The 20,164-nt window shown below is 48.2% G+C and overlaps 1 protein-coding gene across 1 annotated transcript; it reads right to left on the reverse strand.

Annotated features, from left to right (window-relative positions):
• Window positions 1-2,796: 2,796 nt before the first annotated feature.
• On the reverse strand, window positions 2,797-20,161 carry LOC108654760 (midasin). Its single transcript, XM_018106290.2, has 13 exons — window positions 19,930-20,161; window positions 19,647-19,864; window positions 18,607-19,594; window positions 18,388-18,551; window positions 13,121-18,320; window positions 12,897-13,056; window positions 11,009-12,837; window positions 4,733-10,954; window positions 4,548-4,674; window positions 4,017-4,482; window positions 3,854-3,959; window positions 3,108-3,791; window positions 2,797-3,042 (listed from the first exon to the last, which is right to left on the reverse strand). Exons 1-13 carry the CDS (start codon window positions 20,044-20,046, stop codon window positions 2,866-2,868), a joined length of 16,458 nt encoding a protein of 5,485 aa, XP_017961779.1. The 5' UTR covers window positions 20,047-20,161; the 3' UTR covers window positions 2,797-2,865.
• Between the last annotated feature and the right edge of the window lie 3 nt (window positions 20,162-20,164).

The following is a 20,164-nucleotide window of genomic DNA, read 5'->3' on the forward strand; positions in this document are numbered from 1 at the left end:
GCAACTTATGCCAGCATGTTTTTGGTTCTATCTTCTCTATAAGCGGGATATACTTTTGGGCATGACCTCTTTTTTTTTATTTATTTGTTGAAGCCATACGGGGTTTTTCAATAACCCCTTTGTGAGCATATTATCTGTTCATTCATTAGGGCGCGCCGGCAACTTACGTTGCTGTCGTAATTTACAAATATTTACAACACAATACAATAATAACTCAATGATGTCAATGATGATATGTTAACTCCTGTTGACCGTCATCCGGGGCGATCGGAGAATCAGGTCCCTTGGTTGTCTCCTTTAAGCCTACTAGGAGTTCTGTCTCTTATAAGCATTTTTGCTAGCCTGTTTTTGTGCCGCTCCAATCTGTCATTGTACCGGCTTGAGTGGTGATTTATCGCATCAAAGACAGTGGCGAGTTTCAGGTCTCTGTGCAGTATGTTGTTTCGTACAAACCACTCGCAGCCGGTAGGCAATCTCATGATTTTATTCTGGGTGGCCTGTATTCGATGAATTCGGCTATGACAAGCCAGCCCCCAGATTTGGCACCCATATTTCCATATTGGCGCAATGATCTGTTTATGAACTGTCACTGTCAGCAGAGAAGCCAAAAATGCTTCTTCACTGTCGCACGTAAGCGCATTGTAATCGCCGTTACGTGCTTGGAAAAGGTGAGCCTGCGATCCAGTATCACTCCAAGATATTTGGCATCATTCGCCTGCGGCACTGGGTTTCCCTCCAAGAGCACGGCTGGCGGCGTTCTCCGCCTCAGCGTGTAGCAAACATTGACGGATTTGCTTCCGTTGATGGCAATGTTCCATCGCTTTGCCCAGTCCGCAAATTTTATCGCAAAATTCTGGATTTCATCCGCTACATCGTGCTCACAACGGGACCTGTATGTGATGCATACGTCATCTGCGAAGGTGGCCAGCATTGATGCTCCATACAGGCTGTGGCATGTCGTGGCTGTACAGGCAGTAAAGCAGAGGGCCAAGGACACTATCCTGTGGTACACCAGCTACCATACTCGATTTTCCAGGACCCATATGCGTCTAAAGTTGGATTTAGCGCAAATTCCCCTATCGCGAATTCAAGAATTCTTTAAATTTACAATGCTGCCCTCTAGAGTATGCAATGGAAATGCACTTTTCGACATCTCATCACAAAAGTATGCAACAATTTTATATCAAATTTCTGTAGCTACTCCTGCTGCCCTCGGGAATATGCAATAAAAACACATTTTTGACATTCCAGCACAAAATTATGCAACATATTTTATTATCATTCATGCATTTAGCAAATATCACAACCAACAAATAAAACTGTGGCATACTTTTTTGCTGAGATATCGAAAAGTGCATTTCCATTGCATACTCTAGAGGGCAGCACCGTTTGATTTTCAACTGCATTCCGGCGTGCCACACTCGATCGAACGCCTGGGCAGTTTGTGATTTGACGCAAAACTCGATTTTGCAGGACCCATATGCGTCTATAGTTGGATTTAGCGCAAATTCCCCTATCACGAATTCAAGAATTCTTTAAATTTACAATGCTGCCCTCTAGAGTATGCAATGGAAATGCACTTTTCGACATATCATCACAAAAGTATGCAACAGCTTTATATCAAATTTCTGTAGCTACTCCCGCTGCCCTCGGGAATATGCAATAAAAACACATTTTTGACATTCCAGCACAAAATTATGCAACATATTTTATTATCATTCATGCATTTAGCAAAGTTCACAACCAATAAATAAAACTATGGCATACTTTTTTGCTGAAATATCGAAAAGTGCATTTCCATTGCATACTCTAGAGGGCTACTCTAGCTGTAGCTACACCCGCTGCCCTCGGGAATATGCAATAAAAACACATTTTTGACATTCCAGCACAAAATTATGCAACATATTTTATTATCATTCATGCATTTAGCAAAGTTCACAACCAACAAATGAAACTGTGGCATACTTTTTTGCTGAGATATCGAATAGTGCATTTCCATTGCATACTCTAGAGGGCAGCACTGTAAATTTAAGAATTATTTTTGTTTGTCTACCTTCTGTGACTTGCTGTTTTGCCTAGTTCTTCAGCGGAAATTAGCACAAACTACAATAGATCAGCGAAAATCAGTTCCTTCCGAAAGTATGACACAGTTATTATTTTATACCAAAAAGTCTGCAAAATAAAAATACAAACTACAAAATGAAAACACAGTTATTTTAATTTTGATATATTTTCTTTATTTAACGTCTTTTGGGAAAATATAAACACAATTTGTATTTAAAAACTAGTTTTTAATATTTAAACAGGCTTTCTACTACCTAGTTGGCAGCTTAACAAGTTGGACATAAAGGCACGATTATTTACAGTAGGACACTACAGAAATTACAATAACTATTTACTTAAATATATATAATTAATGATTTTTTACAGACCTCTAAGCATAACATCTTACATTTTGTAGAAGCGTTGCATACTTTTGGGGCTGCAAGAAAATATTTTATTTATTTTACTTAAGCAGCTTGCAGCTCATTTCTGTTCGCCTGGTATTCGAGCAGCATTTCACTCAAAATTTGCCCACCACAGCAACATTTTTAAACCTCCTCTCAAAAAAAAAGCGCGTTTTGTTTATGAATATTTCAAACTTGAGCAGAAATTAGCGCCTTGTGCTTCTTTCTAGAAGCTCAATTGCCAATCATTTTGGTTTTTTTTTTTCAATTCAATTTGATTTTTTTATTCATTTCTATTAGTTTATAGAAAATACAAAAACTTAATAATTATTTATAATAAAGAATCAAATTGTTTATAAAAAAAAAGAATAAGTAATTATATATCGTTTCTATCTACTATATACAAAGTAACGACCGTTTATTCACTATTGACTAACTCGAACCATTGTCTCATAGCTTCGCTGAGTACTAGAGGCAGTTGATTAAGGTCCCGGACAATAACATAATATGGAAAGGGAAAACTATCCAAATATGAATTGATTTTCACCGAGCCATCGGCATTGACCTCGACGTGTTGTATATCCAGTATTGAATTCTGCAAAAATAAAGAATTTTAATATACTTTTATTTTATTTTATATATAACGATTCAACTGCTCACCTTATTGTCAGGATTATCGATGATTATGTATACGAGGAATATGCGCTGCAGCCTAGCTAGTTTTATGGCATTCTTTACTTTCTGATTGCCCTCACTGAAAATATTTCGGCCATCGCTCAACACAAGCAACAGATTCTCAAAGAGACCATTATCGCCTCCCAAGCCGCTCTCTTCCATATTTACAGTGCGAATAAAGTCGAGCAGACCTGCGATTTTCGTTTTGTCCTGATCGAAATTGAGAGCACTAACCAAACGGGGTCCATCAAACTGTTCCGTATGGTTGAGGATAATTTTCGGCGCTTCGCCAAAGGATACAATGCTCAGGCGACCGCTTTCGAGCAGCGTCAAAGCCTGCGACACCAACGAGATAGCCTCCAGGGTCAATATTTTGGAATTGTTATGATGCATCGACTTGGAATCGTCAATGGCTATAGTTATCTTATAATCACGCTGGGCGGGTTTTGTGCGGCGCAACCAGATTTTGTCTTTACGGAATTGCGAGGCTATATATGGAATAATCTTTTTCATGTTGATGCGTCGACCCGTGCGATAGTCACCCTTGAGGCGGGTGCACTTCGTCGGTTCCAAGATGAGACGCAACTGTTCGCACAGCTCGCGAGCATTTTGTGCCATGCGATTGGAGATACTCGACCAGCTCTCATAATCCTCATGCTGTGGCAGATTCTGTGGGTCAAAAACAAAGCTGGTTAGACAATTGATCACATAGGAGTATGTAAATTACTTACGGGATTCGTGCTAGTTAGCTGTTGCTGATACATTTGCCTGAGCTCAATTTGCTCAGCTGTACTTAGCTCCTGGGCCTGCAAGCTCTTCTCCAGCAATAGCTCCGTACTGCAAATAAATTATAGTTTAAATATGAATTTCATAGACTATTCTTAATGACATTACTTGCTATGCGCAGTGGTCTCAGTGCTGCGCGGCACAGTCATTGTGGCCACCACTTCTCCCTCTATTTCCATCTGCTGCGGCTCTTCCACTCGTTCCTTTGCCTGCTCCGTCTTGGAGGGCTTGTCTGATTTCTGATCAGTTTTTTCGGAGCTCAGCTGTTCCAGTTGTGTGTCATCCTGCTCTTGCACTGCTGGCACATCCTCATCTGCTATCAGCTCATCAGCGTTTTCGGCATCTGCTTCGTCCTTGGGCTCTTCATCTTCTTGATGCTTGATTTGCTTCGATTGCTCCTCTGTGGCATTATCCAAAGTAGTTTTATCGCTATTCTTTGGCTCCTTGACATGCTGATACTCCTCCGCTTCAACACTTTCATCCATTTGCTCTTGCTTTTCGCTTTCGCTCTGTTTGGACTCTTTCATTTGGTCAATAGTTTTCAGCTGCTTCAATTTGTTTTGCTCAGCTTCACCTGGGGAAAGGATTAATTTAAATTAGCTGCTTTTTAAACTGGGAGAGTACTTATGATTAGCTTACCTAGAGATCTTTCCTCATTCGTACGTCCTTGCTTGCGCTTCTCCTGCGTTTGCTTCTCATTCTTGCGCTCTTCTTGGGAAACAGTTTCCTTTGTCTCAGCTATGCCCTGATGGCCACCATCATTCGTCTGCAAGAAATATTATTAATTTTGGCAATAAAGTTAATCAAAATATTCTAGCGCTTACATCATTTTCAGCCTGACCCACGCCATCCTTCTCTTCACCCGTCTCCTGCTCGTCCATTTTCTGATCCTGCTTGATATCATCTTCTTGCTGCTGCTGCACCTGATCTGCTGAGCTATTCTGCTCCGTATCTGGCACGGATTGCACATTGTCTTCTTTGCTTGATTTATCCTTGGATTGCGAGTGCTCCTCTGGTTTCTCTTCCCGAGCCTCTGGCTCTGTGGGTGCCTCCTCTGGCTGCTCCTCTTCTTTATCTAATTCGCCACGCGTTTGCGTCTCTGGTTCGGTGTTCTCTTGCTCTTCTTCAGCATTTGGATCCTCTTCAGCCTCGTCTTTGCCTTTTTGTGTTTCCTCTTTTTCCGTACCATTCTCCTCTGCTTCCGAATCTGAGTCATCCGACATGGGCTCATCCTCTTTTTTCTCCTCCTCGGTTTCATTCTCTTCTGCTTCATCGGCTGGCTGCATGTTTTCCTTCATGGTGTCTATATCAAATGGATTGTCATCATTGGGCTCATCGGGCTCATTGTCATGGCCCTCGTCCACGTTGTTCATATCACCCAAATCCATTTCCTCTGGCTCTGGTGGCTCTTCCAGTTCATTGTGCATGGCATTCGTTTGCTCTTCATCGAGCTCTTGTTCCTTCATATCGTCAATATCCTTGGCCTGCTCTTTACGCTTATCCTCGCCACTGGGCTCGTTTGTTGCGTCCAGACCCTCGTTTTCGTGCTCATCTTTGCCATCCTCTTTGGCTGCGTCGTTCTTAGCATCCAGATCATTGTGCTCATCCTTCTCATCTTTGCTACCTTTACCGTGATCCTCTTCATTTAAATCCGGTTCCTCTTCCTCGGGTTGTTTTTCCTCGTCATCGCCCCAGATCTGGTCGTCCAGCTTTTCGGCGCCCTCTTCCGTTTCGCCCATCTCTTTGTTTAATTCCTCCTCATCCTCGGATTCACCACTGTCATCCTCCTCGTTCTCTGGCTTCTCCACGTCCTGCATTTTGGCATCAAAGTCCTCGCTCATTTCGATGCCCTTCTCCTCCTTGTTGTCAGGCTCCTCTTTATCACCCTCATCCTTGCGATCCTCTGGCCGCTTGGCATCATCTAGCTGATCCTCAGATTCAATTTTATCCGAAGCATCATTTTCACCGGTGCCATCCTCCAGGCCAAAGCCCTCGCCGTTCTTCGAGTCCTGTTTGGACTGACCCTCTTCGTCCTGCATGAGGTCTGGCGGCACACAGAAACCTTTGCTGCCAATCTCCACGAAGGCGGTAAGCATTATGGACAGCATCTTGGCCGAGAGTCGGTGGGTGCCCAGCTGCTGCAGTAGAATGTAATCTGCCAGCAATTGATATTGCTGTAGTATGGGCAGCAAGGACACAGCTCGGCGCAAGCACACCAGCTTCTCCTGGCTGGGATTGGCGTGCTTCAGCACCAGCAACACGGTCGAGAGCTTGGACAGAGTGCGAGGCAGACCTAAAAGCTCCCAATTGGACATCAGTTGGCCTGTCAAGTGCTGCTTTAGATGCTGCTCCTTGAGCGCCTCTTGCTGCTCGGCTTCCTCCTGCTTTGGTTCCTGGCCGTGCTCCTTGTAGATCTTCTGGAGTGCCAGCAGCACGCCATGAGCAATGTTAGCAAGCTCCGCGTCTACGTTGCTTAGGTCCACAGGCTCTGCTTTGGCCTCGCACACAGCTTCGCTGCTCTCCAGCTGCTTAAGCAGCGCCAGCAGCGGCTGTGCCAGCGGCAAATGCTCCTCGTGTCCCGCATCCAGCTGCTCCACCGCCTGTTTAATATTATCTACAATCTTCTGGTAGTTGCGCTGATAGCCAAGTAGCTTTTGGCTATCCAAGAAGTCCGTGTGAGCCTGTTCCAGCTCTTGCAACAACATCTGGCTGCCACGCAGAGCTGAGCCGCACAACTCCAACAACTCGGACTGAGGCAGTGGCTTGCTGTGCAGCAGGACGCTGTGCTCGCTGAGCGGTTGCAGTGGCGCACAGCGGAGTAGCAGCTGCCACTGCTGGAGTACATATTGAATTTGACAGAGCTTGTGCTTCAGCTGCACACACTCATCCGCCTTGGGGCCGAAGCGCAGCTGCTCAATGTCCACCTCAACGGGCAGCACAATCTCCGCCAGCTGTTGCAGTTGCTGCAATGCCGTTCGCAGCTCGTGCAGTTGATTGGTGGAGCTCGAGAGCTGCTCACGCTGCTGCTGCACGTGAAGGAACAGATCCACTGCAAAGCCTTTGATGCGTTCAATGTTGGGCGGCCCCAGCTCCGACAGAGGCGTCAACATAATATTCTGCAGCAGCTTCAGTTTGAATACGCTCTTCATGTAGTACAGATCTAGATGTTGATTAAGCTGTCGCCAGCTGCCGTGCAGCTGGGGCAACATGGCCTTGATGTTGAACGGCGGCAACTGGAAGTTCTCGAACTCCCCGCGCAGCGTGAGCTCCATCAGTCCAGTTCTGTAGCTCAAGCCCAGTCGGGCGAGCAGCTTGAAGAGATCGATCAAAGCTTTGCGTTTCTGCTGCAGTATTTGCTTGGCCTGCAGCTTTTGCTGTGCTCGCTCCTTGCTGCGGTCCACATTGAGATTGCGCAGATGCTCGCAACGCTCCAGCTGCTGATCCACCACCTCATCTAGCTCTTCCAGCAGTGCGCCATAGCTGGCCTGGCTCAGCGTCCGTGAGACTATGTTGCGCGCGGTGGCAAAATGTTTACCCAGCTGTTGAAGCAGGGGCAGGGCGTCAGATGCCAGCTCCTTTACTTGATACTTCTGGCGAAGCTGAACTGGCGCTACAAAGTGCTGAACATCCATTAAATAGGGCGTGATCTTGCTCCTCACTTTGCCCTTATCCATGCTGTAGTCCTTGACGGTCGCATCTTTGGGCTGGAACACCTCGCTGATCTTCTGCTCGAGCAGCAGGCGATATTCCTTGAGGAACTTGTTCAGATTGCGATGCACATTGGCCACATTGTTGCGCATGCTGAAGTAGCTCAGATCCTTGTTGTAGCTCTGTATCTTGACGAATTCCCTCAGCTTCTTTTCGATGGGGGCACGACGTGCCTTCACCGTCTCAGCCACCTCCTGTCTAAACTGCTCAAAGTACAGCTGCAAATTGTGCAGAGCAGCAATCAACGGCTGCAGATTCTGCCGCTTGCCCACCCGCTCCAGATTATGCAGGTACATCTCGAAGCCGTGGAGGAGCTGCAATCGCACATGGAAGTCGCCGTAGCAAGCAGCCTCCACGAACTGGCGCAGCGTTCGTATGAGTTCCGGCAGCTCTACTTCTGTCTGCAGCAGATTGTAGATGAAGAACCAATAGCGATAGCCCTGCAACTCCACCTGCTGTCCCGTCTGATTGAGGCAATTGCGCCAATGCTGCAGCTCGAGCTTGGTCCAGCGCTGCACAAACTCCGCCACCTCGATCTCCTCGGGCACCAGATTGTTGTTCTTATGGGCCACCTCGTTCCACAGCGCCAGCTTCTGGCGCAGCAGCTGGAAGCCTGTATTGAAGCGCACCACAGACGCATTTGCGGGCAGCTTTCGAATGCGCGCGATGACCAGCTTAATGTCCGCCAGGCCTGCATGCTCCGGATAGAGCTCCAGCTGTGTCAGCACCCGCTGCTCTATGCGCTCCATGACACTGAGGCAGCCATTCACCTCAGATATGTTGGAGTCCTTGTAGTAGTCATAGGCAGCAGGCGACGAGTGTGTCTCCTCCAGCTCCAGGTCCTTCAAGTGCCTCTGCTGCAGCGCCAGCGCAAACGAAAGTGCATTGTATACGCTGCCATCGAGCGTGGCGCCCAGCGCAGTTTTATAGTGTCCGTGCAGCTGCACAAAGACCTGGAGGCGCGCCTGGTAAGGCTCTATGAGTTGCAGCTGCTTCTGCTCCCGTTGCTGCTGCTCCTGATCCTGGTAATTGACAGTTGTGTGTCGACTCATTACTTCGATGAAATTGCGTGCGAGGAATACGTAATCCTGTTCGTTGACTATTTGCGCTAGCTTCGCCTTGGTGCTCGCCTTTTTATCCAGCTTCAGCACCTGCTCGAGCGTTGGCTGATCCACAAAGTCTGCATAGTCCTCGTCCAGGTTGGTGGGGAAATTCTGTTCAATCTCCTGCAGCTCCACAAGCTCCTCATCCTCTATGCCACCCAAGGTTTTGGTCTTATACAGGCTCTCCTCCTCGGCACATTGATCCTTGCGACGCTGCTCCTCCTGCTGCCAGGTGCGATTGCAAATGCTTAAGGCATCGTCGTAAGCAGTGAAAATCGTTTCATCAATGCTCGCGGCAATGGAGACGAAGTTGCGCAGCTCGCAGAGCTTGGCCTTGAGCAGGCGGAAGTATTCGTGCTCGCTGTGCGGCAGCTTGGCAAGGAGTCCGTAGACATGGCTGTTCCTGATGGCCAACGGTCGTAGCGCTGGGAACTCCACCATCTGCGCGATCGTCTGCTCCAGCCTGAGAGCTTTTGGAGCACTGCCCGCCAACAGCACTCGAGTGAAGAGCTGCTTCAGCTGCTCCAGCCCAAAGCGCAGCTGATTCACAGCACATTTGATGGGCTGCACAAAGTCCTGATAGTAGGCATCATAGCGCAGCAGCGTATGATGCACAAAGCGCTGTGCATTGGCCAGCCAAAGATCCAGTTTGTTCAACAGCTCCGCGCCGCGACGCAGCTGCATCTCATTGGCCGCCTGGGGACCCACAAAGTGCGACCAGTTCTCCTTGATTGCGACTACCAACTTATGCAGGGTAAGGCTATCGCAATTGGATTTCAAGAAGTGCACCAAGTCCTGCACCAAGCTGGCATACAGGCATTGCTCCGGTCGCAGGGCCAACTTCTGGTTGAGCTGTTGCTGTTGCTGCTGAAGCTGTTGCAATCGCTGCTGCAGCTGATCGTAGATCTGTTGGCCAAAGTGCTTGTACCTCATGATGATCTTCATGAAGTCATAGCCAGCGCTCAGATGCTGCAGGCAATCGATGTCCTCGGCAACGTACAGATTCTTCAGGCGATTCTTCTCCACGGGATCGATGAGCGGTGCATGCGTAAGCACGCATAGCTCCAGAGCGCCTATGAGCGTATTGCCCAGCGCTGCATGGAATGAGTTGTTTAAGGCTTGTTTCTGCTCATTCGACTCCAGCTCCTGCAGCACATGCTGCAATTCCTGCACGCAGCTACCAAAGCCCGACTCCAGTTGCTGCTGTTGCTGCACATATTCCAATTCCTTAAGCAGCTGTTTGCCACTCTCGACCACCAACTCTAGATTGTTGAGCTCTGGGCTGTGCCGGCGTCCCAGGAGCTGTCCATTCTGCCAGAGCAGTTGTCGCGTCTGTTGCAGTGTCTGCCGCCAGGGCTGCAGCTCGCTGAGCGGCACTGCGAGCATTTGTCCATTCGACTGGCAAAGCAGCGCCAAGACGGCATTCGTCAGTGGCGCTCCTTGATAGCTGTAGCGGCACATCACTTCCGTCTCGCTGGGCAACTGGGCGCAATCGAAGCGCGTGGCCAAGTTCTCCAGTTGATAGCATTGCAACGCTTGTCGATATGCACGTTGATAGCTGCGCAGCGTCTTGTAGCAACTGCTGCCGGCCAATCGCTGCTGCAGTAGTGCCTTAAACTGCTCTGGACTCTGTTGCTCCTCCAGCACAAGTTTTAGCTCTTGCCAGGCAACCATAGCAGCGGCATGTGTCTCACTGCCCAGCGTATTCAGGCATTGCCAGAGCTGTCCATTCAGCGTAAGCAGCTGCTCGGTGTACAGCTGATTCACTTCCTCATCACAATCCGTATGCAGTGTACGGCTCAGAGCACGTTCCATAAAGTAATCTCGCATGGCTGGCAGAAGCAGTTGATAAGCCTTTAATTCACTCGTTTTCAGATCAACTACATGCTCATCACTCGCCTCATCCTGGCCCGCAGTGAGTTGTTGCCTAATTTGTGATATATCTATGTCCAGTTTGGGTTCATCTTCTGTTGATGCCTGCAGTTGTTGCTCTTTGAGCTGCATCTGCAGTTTGAGCAGCGCCTCCTGCAGCTTTCCCTTGCAGTTGTTTGTCAACTCGAACAGCTTTAGGTGACAGCCAGGCGTGTTTCTTCTCATGAAAGCACGCCACTTGTGTGCCTCATCTGTGTGGAGAACCAGCCACTTTTGCAGCCACAATTTGCTATCCATATTGCCGTACTGTGGTACCACATTCAACAGCTGCTGCAGCTGCGCCAGTTGCTCGTGCAGTGTGATCTATAAAAACAAACAAATTGATATATATTTATATAAACTATTGTACGGACTCACCTGTTGCTCCAGATAGTAAGGCTGAAATTGTGTAAACTGCTTGGCATAAATCTTGCAGATCACATTCATCGGCCGCTTGGTCTGCTCCACATAGAAGGACATCTGATGCAGACTCTCACGCAGCTGCTCATACTCGTCCAGCAGCTCGGGCCAGGCCTCAACCAATGCAGCTATGAGATGCTTCTGCAGCCAATTGAAGTGCAGCACAAGTTTGTGCATTAGCGGCGCATGCAGCTCGTTGTTATGCAGCAGTTTCTGTTGAGCTGTGTTCAGCAAGCGATTGAACCATTTCAGCTTAGCCAAGAATTGGGCATATTGGGGCAACTCAAAGCGAGCAAAGCTCAAGTGCTGCTGCAGCACCAGCTGCAGACTGTTGAGGAAGATGGCGAGTTGGCTTAGAAAATCGTTGCTGAACTTATCCGTGATCTTCTGCTCCATCAAGGCTTGCGAATATTGTAGCGCATCCAAATGCTGGAGCTTGCCCAGAGCTCTCTTGGGTATCCTATCCATCAGTTGCTGGGATAACAGAGCAGCACTGAGAGCCAAGGCGGCGTCTGGGCCACCACGCGCCTCCCGCTGCATTGCATAGTCACGCAGCCGTGGAAAGAGCTTCCGATGCCAAGGCAGTTGAGGTAGATTCTTGTGGAAATGCTTGCCCTGCTGCAACAGGCATTCATATAGGCTAGTCGAGAGCTCTTGCAATTCCGGATCATCCTTCAGACACTGCTGCAGATAAAGATGTCGCAATTCCAGTTCATCAAAGGCACTCACTTCATACAGCATGTGTAGGAAATAACACCTGAACTGCTGCAGATTTAGCTGACTTAGATCAAGCTGTTCCATGGGCTGAAATAGTGATCTGAGCTGCTCCTTGGGCAGCTGCTCATCCTCATTGGACGTCTGCAGTAGCACCTTCAGGGCAGCTGCTTGCAGTTTTATAAGCGTCAGTTCATTCAGCTCATCTGTACGCAATATAACATCATTCAGATAATCCAGCTGCTGCACCTCATTCTCCTCAAACTTCTCTATGTGAGTGAGCACCACTTCGCGCAGCTTGTTCTGATAGTAGGACAGGCCATAGCCCATTAGATCCGTGCTGGCTGCATACACATAGACCTCCATGGCAGCCACGTAAATGGCTCTCTTCAGCTGATATCCAATCCTCTTGTAGGCGGCACTCAGGAACGCGAACTGAGTGAGATGTGAGATGGTGTACGAGTTGAATTCCGTCAGTCGAACTATGCCACGATGTATGCTGAGCATGCAGTCAATGGCGTCAATCTGCTGCACGCCCTGGCCATGGACAATGGCACGCATATCATCTACGCTGTAGGCGTCCTTTGCAACGCTCAATGACAGCTCCACGCAGCGGTTACGCATGGCACGTGAGAGCTCTCCGTTCTTGGGATCGACTGTGAGAAAAGCGCGAAAGTTTGGAGCTTTGCGGACCACCTCGGCGCTGGTGTGTGCGCTTATGCCCTTCTCGGCAATCAGGAGACAGCCATTCGGCTCAAACACGGGATTCAGGCGATCCAGCACGGCAGAAGAGCACAAATTCACATGCTCCAACAAGATGTACTGGCCACACTTCAAGGATGTAACAATGCGCGAATCCACCCACTCAAAGGAGCCGCCTGTATTAAGAGAATCAGCGGATTTGATGTAGGCTTGCAGCAGAGACAATCGCGACTTGTACTGTGGCAATTGGTCGAAGAGTGGAACGCGACATTCTGGTGGCGTTTCGGATAACTTAGCAATGATTTGTTCCAGGGCAGACAGACGACGCTCGAATAGCTGCAGCTCCTCAGCAACGCTGTGTTGGGCAGTTTCTGCAAGAAGTTTCTTTTAGCAACTGAGTTGACTAGGTTTATAAATTAATATTACTCACCTGTGCTCAATTTTAGCAGCTGATTGTACTTGCTCCAAGCCGCCCATAGCTGCTGCACAAAACCATATTCCGTCTGCTTCAGAAAAGCCGTTTGAGCAGCGACAAATAGTAAGCCCTGCACTGCCTTGTATATTTCCTCCAAATGACGATTTAAATCGATCTGAAAACAGAATGAAAATTGCCATTATATCAATTTTATTTGGAGTTACCAGCCACAGTCTCACCTGCTGAAAACTGCCCGTCACAGAATCATCAATGTTATCCGAGTTGCAAACGTTGTTTGACAGCACGCACAGAGCATCAATTAGCTTCGTCTTGCCACTATCCGTGGCACCGCATAGCAGTAGAGGCTTCTCCATATGCACCGTTTCGACAATTTGCTTCAGCAGCTGTCGCTGTGTGCCCAGCAGCAATGGCGCCTGCTCCTGGCGCTGTTGCACTGTGCCGCCCAGAGGCAGCTGCGAACGCTGCAGCACCACGTCATTGAGGTAGACCTTATCCGCTGTCCAGTAGATGGCCACATCCTCAGCAATGCCGTTCAGCTGCTCTGCATTGCAATTGAAGACGCTGGCGAAGGCGTTGCGTATGTAGAGCTTGTCCTGATCGCAACGCATGCGCTGATAGTAAACCAGCTGCATGCGCTCGTAGAGAGTGAGCAGAAACTGCTCAAAGGCCACTTGGAAGCTGCTTTCTTCAGCCCGCATTAAAAAGCCTGTCTCCGGATTGTGCAGGAGGTCACACCAGCGCAATATGTCACGCAAATTGAACTCGAAGGGGCCGCCCTTGTAGCCAAACTCCATGGAGGCAACGCCGCGGTCCAGCTGCTCGGAGAAGCGCACCAGGCGTGCAGCCAAATCGAACTCCACTTCAGCAGCTTTCTGCTCCTTACTCAGTTCAAAGAGATTGCCCCCGGGCAGCTGTTCCTGTTGCAAGAGTCCCTCAAAGTATGTCCTCAGTTCATCAAAATAGTTGGCATACTTCCTATTGACCACATGCAGCAGATCTTCCGTAGTCAACTTTCTCAGATAAACCTTGTTGAAACGATTGAGGAACGATTGCGGCAATCCCTTGCGTCCGCCTCCCTGCTTCAGTGGATTCTGACAGGCAAAAATACGCGTGCTGCTCGTCAGCTGAAAACTCTTGTTCAGTTCCGGTATGTAGACCTCGCCACGGTGATCCAGCACTGCATTGAGACCCTCCAGCACAGACTGCGGCGCCAAGTTCAACTCATCCAGCAAGATCCACGTATTGGGCGCTTTCAATGCAGCCAGCAGTGGACCATCGCGCCATATAAAGCTGCCCAATTGACTCTGGGCCTCGACGCGCTCCAGCAGATTATCCTCAGCTGGCAGATCGGTGCCAAAGAGATCAGCCAGATCTGTGTGCTCGCACAGATTAATACGCACTATATCATAGCCGATGGCATGCGCGATGCTCTCCACAATGGAGGTTTTGCCAACTCCAGGTGGGCCTTCTAGCAGCACGGGCTTTTGCAAGGAGAGAGCCGAGAGTAACCTAAATAGATTCTGCTTGGTTGTGGGCGCATCGAACAGGAAATTCGAGTCGGCGGACATCAGACGCTCCGGATTGACAGCTATATAGAAGGGGCGTATGCCAAAGTGTTGCTCATCCAGCTGCACCTCCTGGCCACGTTTCTCAGCCAACTGAGCGAGATCGAATTTCTCTGAGAGTATGACCTCTGCTTGCTCTATAGCATATGCGATAATCTTCGACTTCAACTCCTCAACCTGTGCCTGCGATTCGTGCGGCAACATCTCCAGGGCATCCAGAAAGATTGTCTCCAGTCCAAAGATTGCCTGTTCCGCGAATGACAAATGCGCATTGCTGACCATGTAGCTCGCCCAGGCGAGTATATCGCGCACCGAGAACTTAAACTTCTCATTGGAGTCGCGTATATAGAGTACAATTTCCACTAGATATTCTGCTATTCTATGGGTATCCTTCAGGGAGCTGGCCGTGGAGCCACGCTGCATGCAATTATGGGCAATCTCAATGAGATCTTCTTTGTTGTCCGAGGGCAGACACCAGATTTCCGTGAAGCGATTGCGCAAAGCAGGTGAGAGTTCCTTCTTGCCAAAGTCGCCGCCTGGATTCATGGTGGCCAGAAACTGAAATCCCGCCTTGGCCTGCACCACAAAGTCCTCATTGGTTTTGCAGTCGCCATCGTCATTCGGAGTAACCAGCTGCTCCTCTACAACTCCGCCCTTTTCAGCTAGCAACACGCTGCGTTCCGGCTCCAATATGCAGTTGAGCCTCTCCAGCACTGAATCCTCTGCCAGCGATATTTCGTCTGCCATAAAATAGGATCCCTCCTGCATGGCATAGATGAGCGGACCGTCGGCCCATTCGAACAGCTTTTGAGAACCATTATCTTGACTACGGCAAGGTCGCAGGCCACCCAGGAAGTCCGCACCCTCCGTGTGCATATGACAATTGAGGATGCGCAGACGCTTTTGGGCAATGCTCGCCAGGAGCTGGCAGACCGTTGTCTTGCCGCAGCCCGTGGGACCCACTAGAAGCACCGGCTCATCAAACTGCAGTGCCTTGGCCGTCAGCACTGCCATGCGTGTCATATTCCGTGTCCAGACTATGTCGCCTCGCTGTTTAAAGTTCTTAATGGCCTCCAGAATGTTTCGGCTAACAGCGGAACTCTCTCGCTGTGTATTAATGTCGAAGAGCAGCTCCAAGTCGATGCGTTTCTTAAAGTTAGCATACAAAGTCTGTTCAATTAGCTGCAGCTCCTCGCTGGTGCGCACCTTGGCGGATAGGACCAGGTAGCCCTCCTCTATCAGATGTTGATTCCAATCATACTTCGTATCCTGCTGCAGGGCCTTGTCTGCCAGCGTATAGCGATTTCCCCAGCGGAAGAGATCGCGCAGCGTAAACACCTGCTTCGAGGTATTCTTGCGATGCTGCTGCAGCTGTGTCATGCACTGGACCATCTTTCGAGCATACGATGCGGGTATAAGGCAGCGTTGCTCCAATATTATTTCCAGCTCCGAGCGGGGTATGTCCGCAAAGTGCAATTCAATGAAACGATTCTTGAAGGCACGCGACAAGGTCTTACGACCACCATATAGGCCCGGCGGATTCTGTGTGGCGAAGAGCATAAAATTGGGATGCGCTTTGACCAGCGTTTGTGTCTCTGCAATGTACAGCTCACGGTTGTCATCGAGCACCCGATTCAATGCCTCCAAAATGTCCGTTGAGGCCAAGTTCAGCTCATCCAAGATAATCCAATAGCCATGTCGCATGGCTTGAACCAGAACGCCTTCCCGGAAGCTCAGCTTGCCGTTAACATCGGCTGCATAGGTGCCAATGTATTCTTGCAGATCCGTGTGCTCGTGGTTGTTGATGCGTAGGCAACGATTGCCACTCCTCCGGGCTACATAGTCTATGAGACTCGTCTTACCCGCGCTGGTGGGTCCTTGCAGCAGAATGGGCAGCTTGCCAATGGATATGATACGCGCCAGATCCTGCAGATTCTTCTTGACGCTTGATGTTAATATATAGTGCTCGCAAGACTGCGGCTCCAAGCTACCACGCTGTATCCAGTAGCCTTCAAATTGCAGATAATTCTCACCCAGTTGCGGCAACGATTGATTGAGCACAGCTTTCGGATTCTGCAGCAATGCATTACGTATGAGCAGCAACACCATTTGATGGGACTCCGGATCCAGTTGAGTCAGAAAACTCAAGCAGAAGCTCTCGTACAGATTACGCTCAATCGAGCCACACAGATTACGTGCGCATATGCGCAAGCTACGGCAGAGCGTGCGCAGCGAGTAGACGGGACGATTGCCAAGTCCATCATTGAGCTGCAGCTCCGAGAGACGTCTCAGCGATTTATATAGCTGCACAATGTTATGCACCGATTTGCGTTGGATGCCCGTATTGGCCAGATAGTCCCCGACGAGTAGACCCAAATCAGCATCCGTGGTCAGCTCATCCACGAAGAATTCGGTGAAGCGATTGCGTATGCCCACAGGCAAATCCTTTTTACCAATATCCGTATTGGGATTCATGCAGGCAAATATACGAAAGTCTGGATGTCGCTTAACAGGCATAAAATCGCCACGCTCCAGCAGCACAACCGAACCCTCCGGCTCCAGGATGGTGGACAGACATTCGAGTGTCTCCGCAGATGCCAAATTGATTTCATCCAACAGCACCCAATCACCATTGCTGATGCTATTGACCAAGGAGCCAGGTATAAAGGCAAACGATATATTTATGCTCTTGTCCAGCTGTAGTTGCAAGCGCTGTAGCTTCTCGTGCAACGTCTGCCAGCGTGGCAGGAAAGGATTCGACTTATGCTGCGGCTTACTGAACATGTTGTTCGTTACGCTCAACATAGTTCGTATAATCACACTGTAGCGTCCATTGTTAAAGTGTGTGGCGAAGATGCGCATAAACTGCTGATTCTTATCTGCATTGAAGGTCTCTCCAAACAGATATTCAAACTCGTAGCGCAACGGGGCGAGCACATAGTTCAGCTCAACGGGCTTAAAGCCGCCCACTAGATCCGACACATCCGATTGGTTATTCATATTTATAGCCACGAGCTTATGGTCGGTGCGCTCTGCTAGATACTGCACAGAGGATGTTTTGCCCACACCCGTCTCGCCCACCAGGAGCACGGGCTCTGACTGATTCACACAGACTGCAATGCGTTCCAATATACAACTGGCCAGGCGTGTAAACGAAAATGTTGCACGTTTTGCAGCTGGCTTGATTATTGTCTTCTTGCTTTGCATTGTCAGCTTTTGTCTTTTAGTTCCGTTTTGTGTTTCACTTAGCTCCTCTTCCACGTTTATTGTTGGCAATATAGCGCGTCCAATTTTAAAAGTCTGCTTGCCGAATTCCACGTCGGGTTTGTATTCATTAGCAAAATGTTCACATCTCGATCTAATGATGCCCAACTTAGCTCCAATGCTTGTTATCAGAGCTGTCTTCTCTTTGCTATCCGGCAGATACGCGCAAAAGACATCGATAGCATTGCGGAAGACAAAGTAAGCACATTCCGAGCTAGTCACCGAAAACTGAGCATTAGAACGCTGACAGAGCTTGATGAGATCCCGCGTGGATACCAAGCGTCCGGAGTTCGGCATGTTTGAAAGTTGGACCTGCTCAAAAGGCAACGCCAGATACTTTTCTGTGGTATCTGCCTTATCTGTTGTCTCTTGCTGTCGCAAATTATCAGCAGCTGTATGATCTCCACTGGAGAAGGTCAAGAAGACATCCACAATTCGATTCGCTACCGTTGCCAATTTAGGATAATTAGTGCTAACCACTTTGCATAGCTCGTTGCGCGAGAGTGGTAAAATATTGATGGTGTATAGATATTTCTCTAGCAGAGATAATAGAGATTTTTGACTGGAATTGTTGGATGATTTGTTGGTGCTGGGATAAAAATACAAAATGAATATATTTAATATATATCAAGAGCATTAACCTCAGATTCGCTTACCGTACTGTTACAAACAGTTGAAATCCTGGCTCAACCTTGACGCAATCTCGAAAACCAGGTACACTCAGGTAATTGCGCTCTAAGAGGCTGCTCAATATCGTATATGTGTCCTGCGTAGCAGCATCTAAATCCTCCAAGAGCAGCCAGTAGCCATGCATGACAGCCTGTTTAAAACTTTATTAATATACAGCTATACATTCAAACTATCTCATTTCTTACCTGTGTCAATACACCAGGCAGCCACACAAATTCACCTGGCACGTCTGTACAACGATATTGGCCCAGTAGCATTTTACTATCCGTCTGATCACCAAGCTGTATGCGTAAGAAACCATTTCGCTGAGCCAATCCATCGCCATCTTCAAGCACCATGAGCTCTTCTACATCTTCTTCGACTTTTCTCTTTACAGCCGCACTCTTTGTTGTATTTTGTTTTCTTTTGGGTATCAGTAGCTCCTCCTCTTCTTGAGCTCGTTTGCTGATTTCCAACTCTTTTGGTTTAGGGCAAATGCGTCCCGTTTTACGTGCGAGATATTCAATTAGGGTGGTCTTACCACAGCCAACTGGACCGGTGAGACAAATGGGCTTTGCCGCAGCTACACCGAGAGCAATGCTACGTAGATTTACACTCGTTGAATCCACTTTAACAATGCGATCATAGCATCCATCTGAATCAGCATAGAACTTTTGATTTTCCTCATTGTAAATGGGCAGCAGAACGCCTTCCATGTCGATTACGGATTGATTAGCTTTGTTGAGTTTTAGTTTAAGCGTTTGCTCTGGCAGATCGGGCAAGTAGCTGGAGTTCATCAATGTGGGCAACTGCTGCTGTTGCTCGAATAATAGCTGCACCTCATTAGGTATTGCTGAACGTAAGTTTAGCTCATGCAGCTGTGTGTTGGTCATATCCGTTAACAGGGCCAGAATGTGATTCAAGTACAGCTGCGTCAGCTGACATCCCTTTTGCTTTTCTGTATAATTGGCCAGGAAGTGCGACCAATCCCAGAGTTCTCTATAGTAGACTACGTCACTTTTCAGTAGTTGATAGCAACATTTAATAAAATCCAAATCAGATGGTAGATCTGTCGTTTCCATAGTGCCATTTGTGTGCGTTCTTTTAGACTTTTTGCTGGGCACCTTAGTGGGCATATGCACTTTCGCTTCCTCGAAAGGTGCTGCCCGATTGCGAAAGTAGCTCTTGGCGAATCTGTAATATATCGTTTAATATACAACTAACACGAATGGTATATGCCACTCACCTCCGGGCAGCCACGGACAGGTGCAACAACTTAGCCAGAGCAATACACTCCAATTTATATTTCTCTGTTCGATCTGATGGACTCGAGCGCAGCGACATGCTCAATAGTAACAGCAGGTGCTCCTCAAAACTCAAAGCCAGAGGCACTGTATAACCTGGCGACGTCAATTGTTCGCTAAGATTGTTAAACAGGCGCTCCACATCCTGCTCAGCATACAGCTTAAACATAAAACATAAGAAAACACATTGTAACACATTTTGGATCAAGCAAAAATTTCGCTTACCCCTTTCTTTAGGAACTTCTTTAAATTTAATGCAAATCCATCATTTTGCTGGCTTTCTGCAATAAGCTGCAGCAGCACTTGCACACTGCGTCGCAGCTTGTTGATATTTATTTCCATGTTTCACTACTCAATTGCATTAAAACTAAATTTTAAGCGCACCAATTCGAAGCGAACTGTGCGAATTTTTAAAACACGTGCAGTGCAATCGGTACCCGGTCGAAGTGTGACCGTATTT

The sequence above is a fragment of the Drosophila navojoa genome, chromosome 5 (genome assembly GCF_054131105.1).
Source record: "Drosophila navojoa isolate 15081-1374.11 chromosome 5, UAZ_NAV_1.0, whole genome shotgun sequence".
NCBI lineage: Eukaryota > Metazoa > Arthropoda > Insecta > Diptera > Drosophilidae > Drosophila > Drosophila navojoa.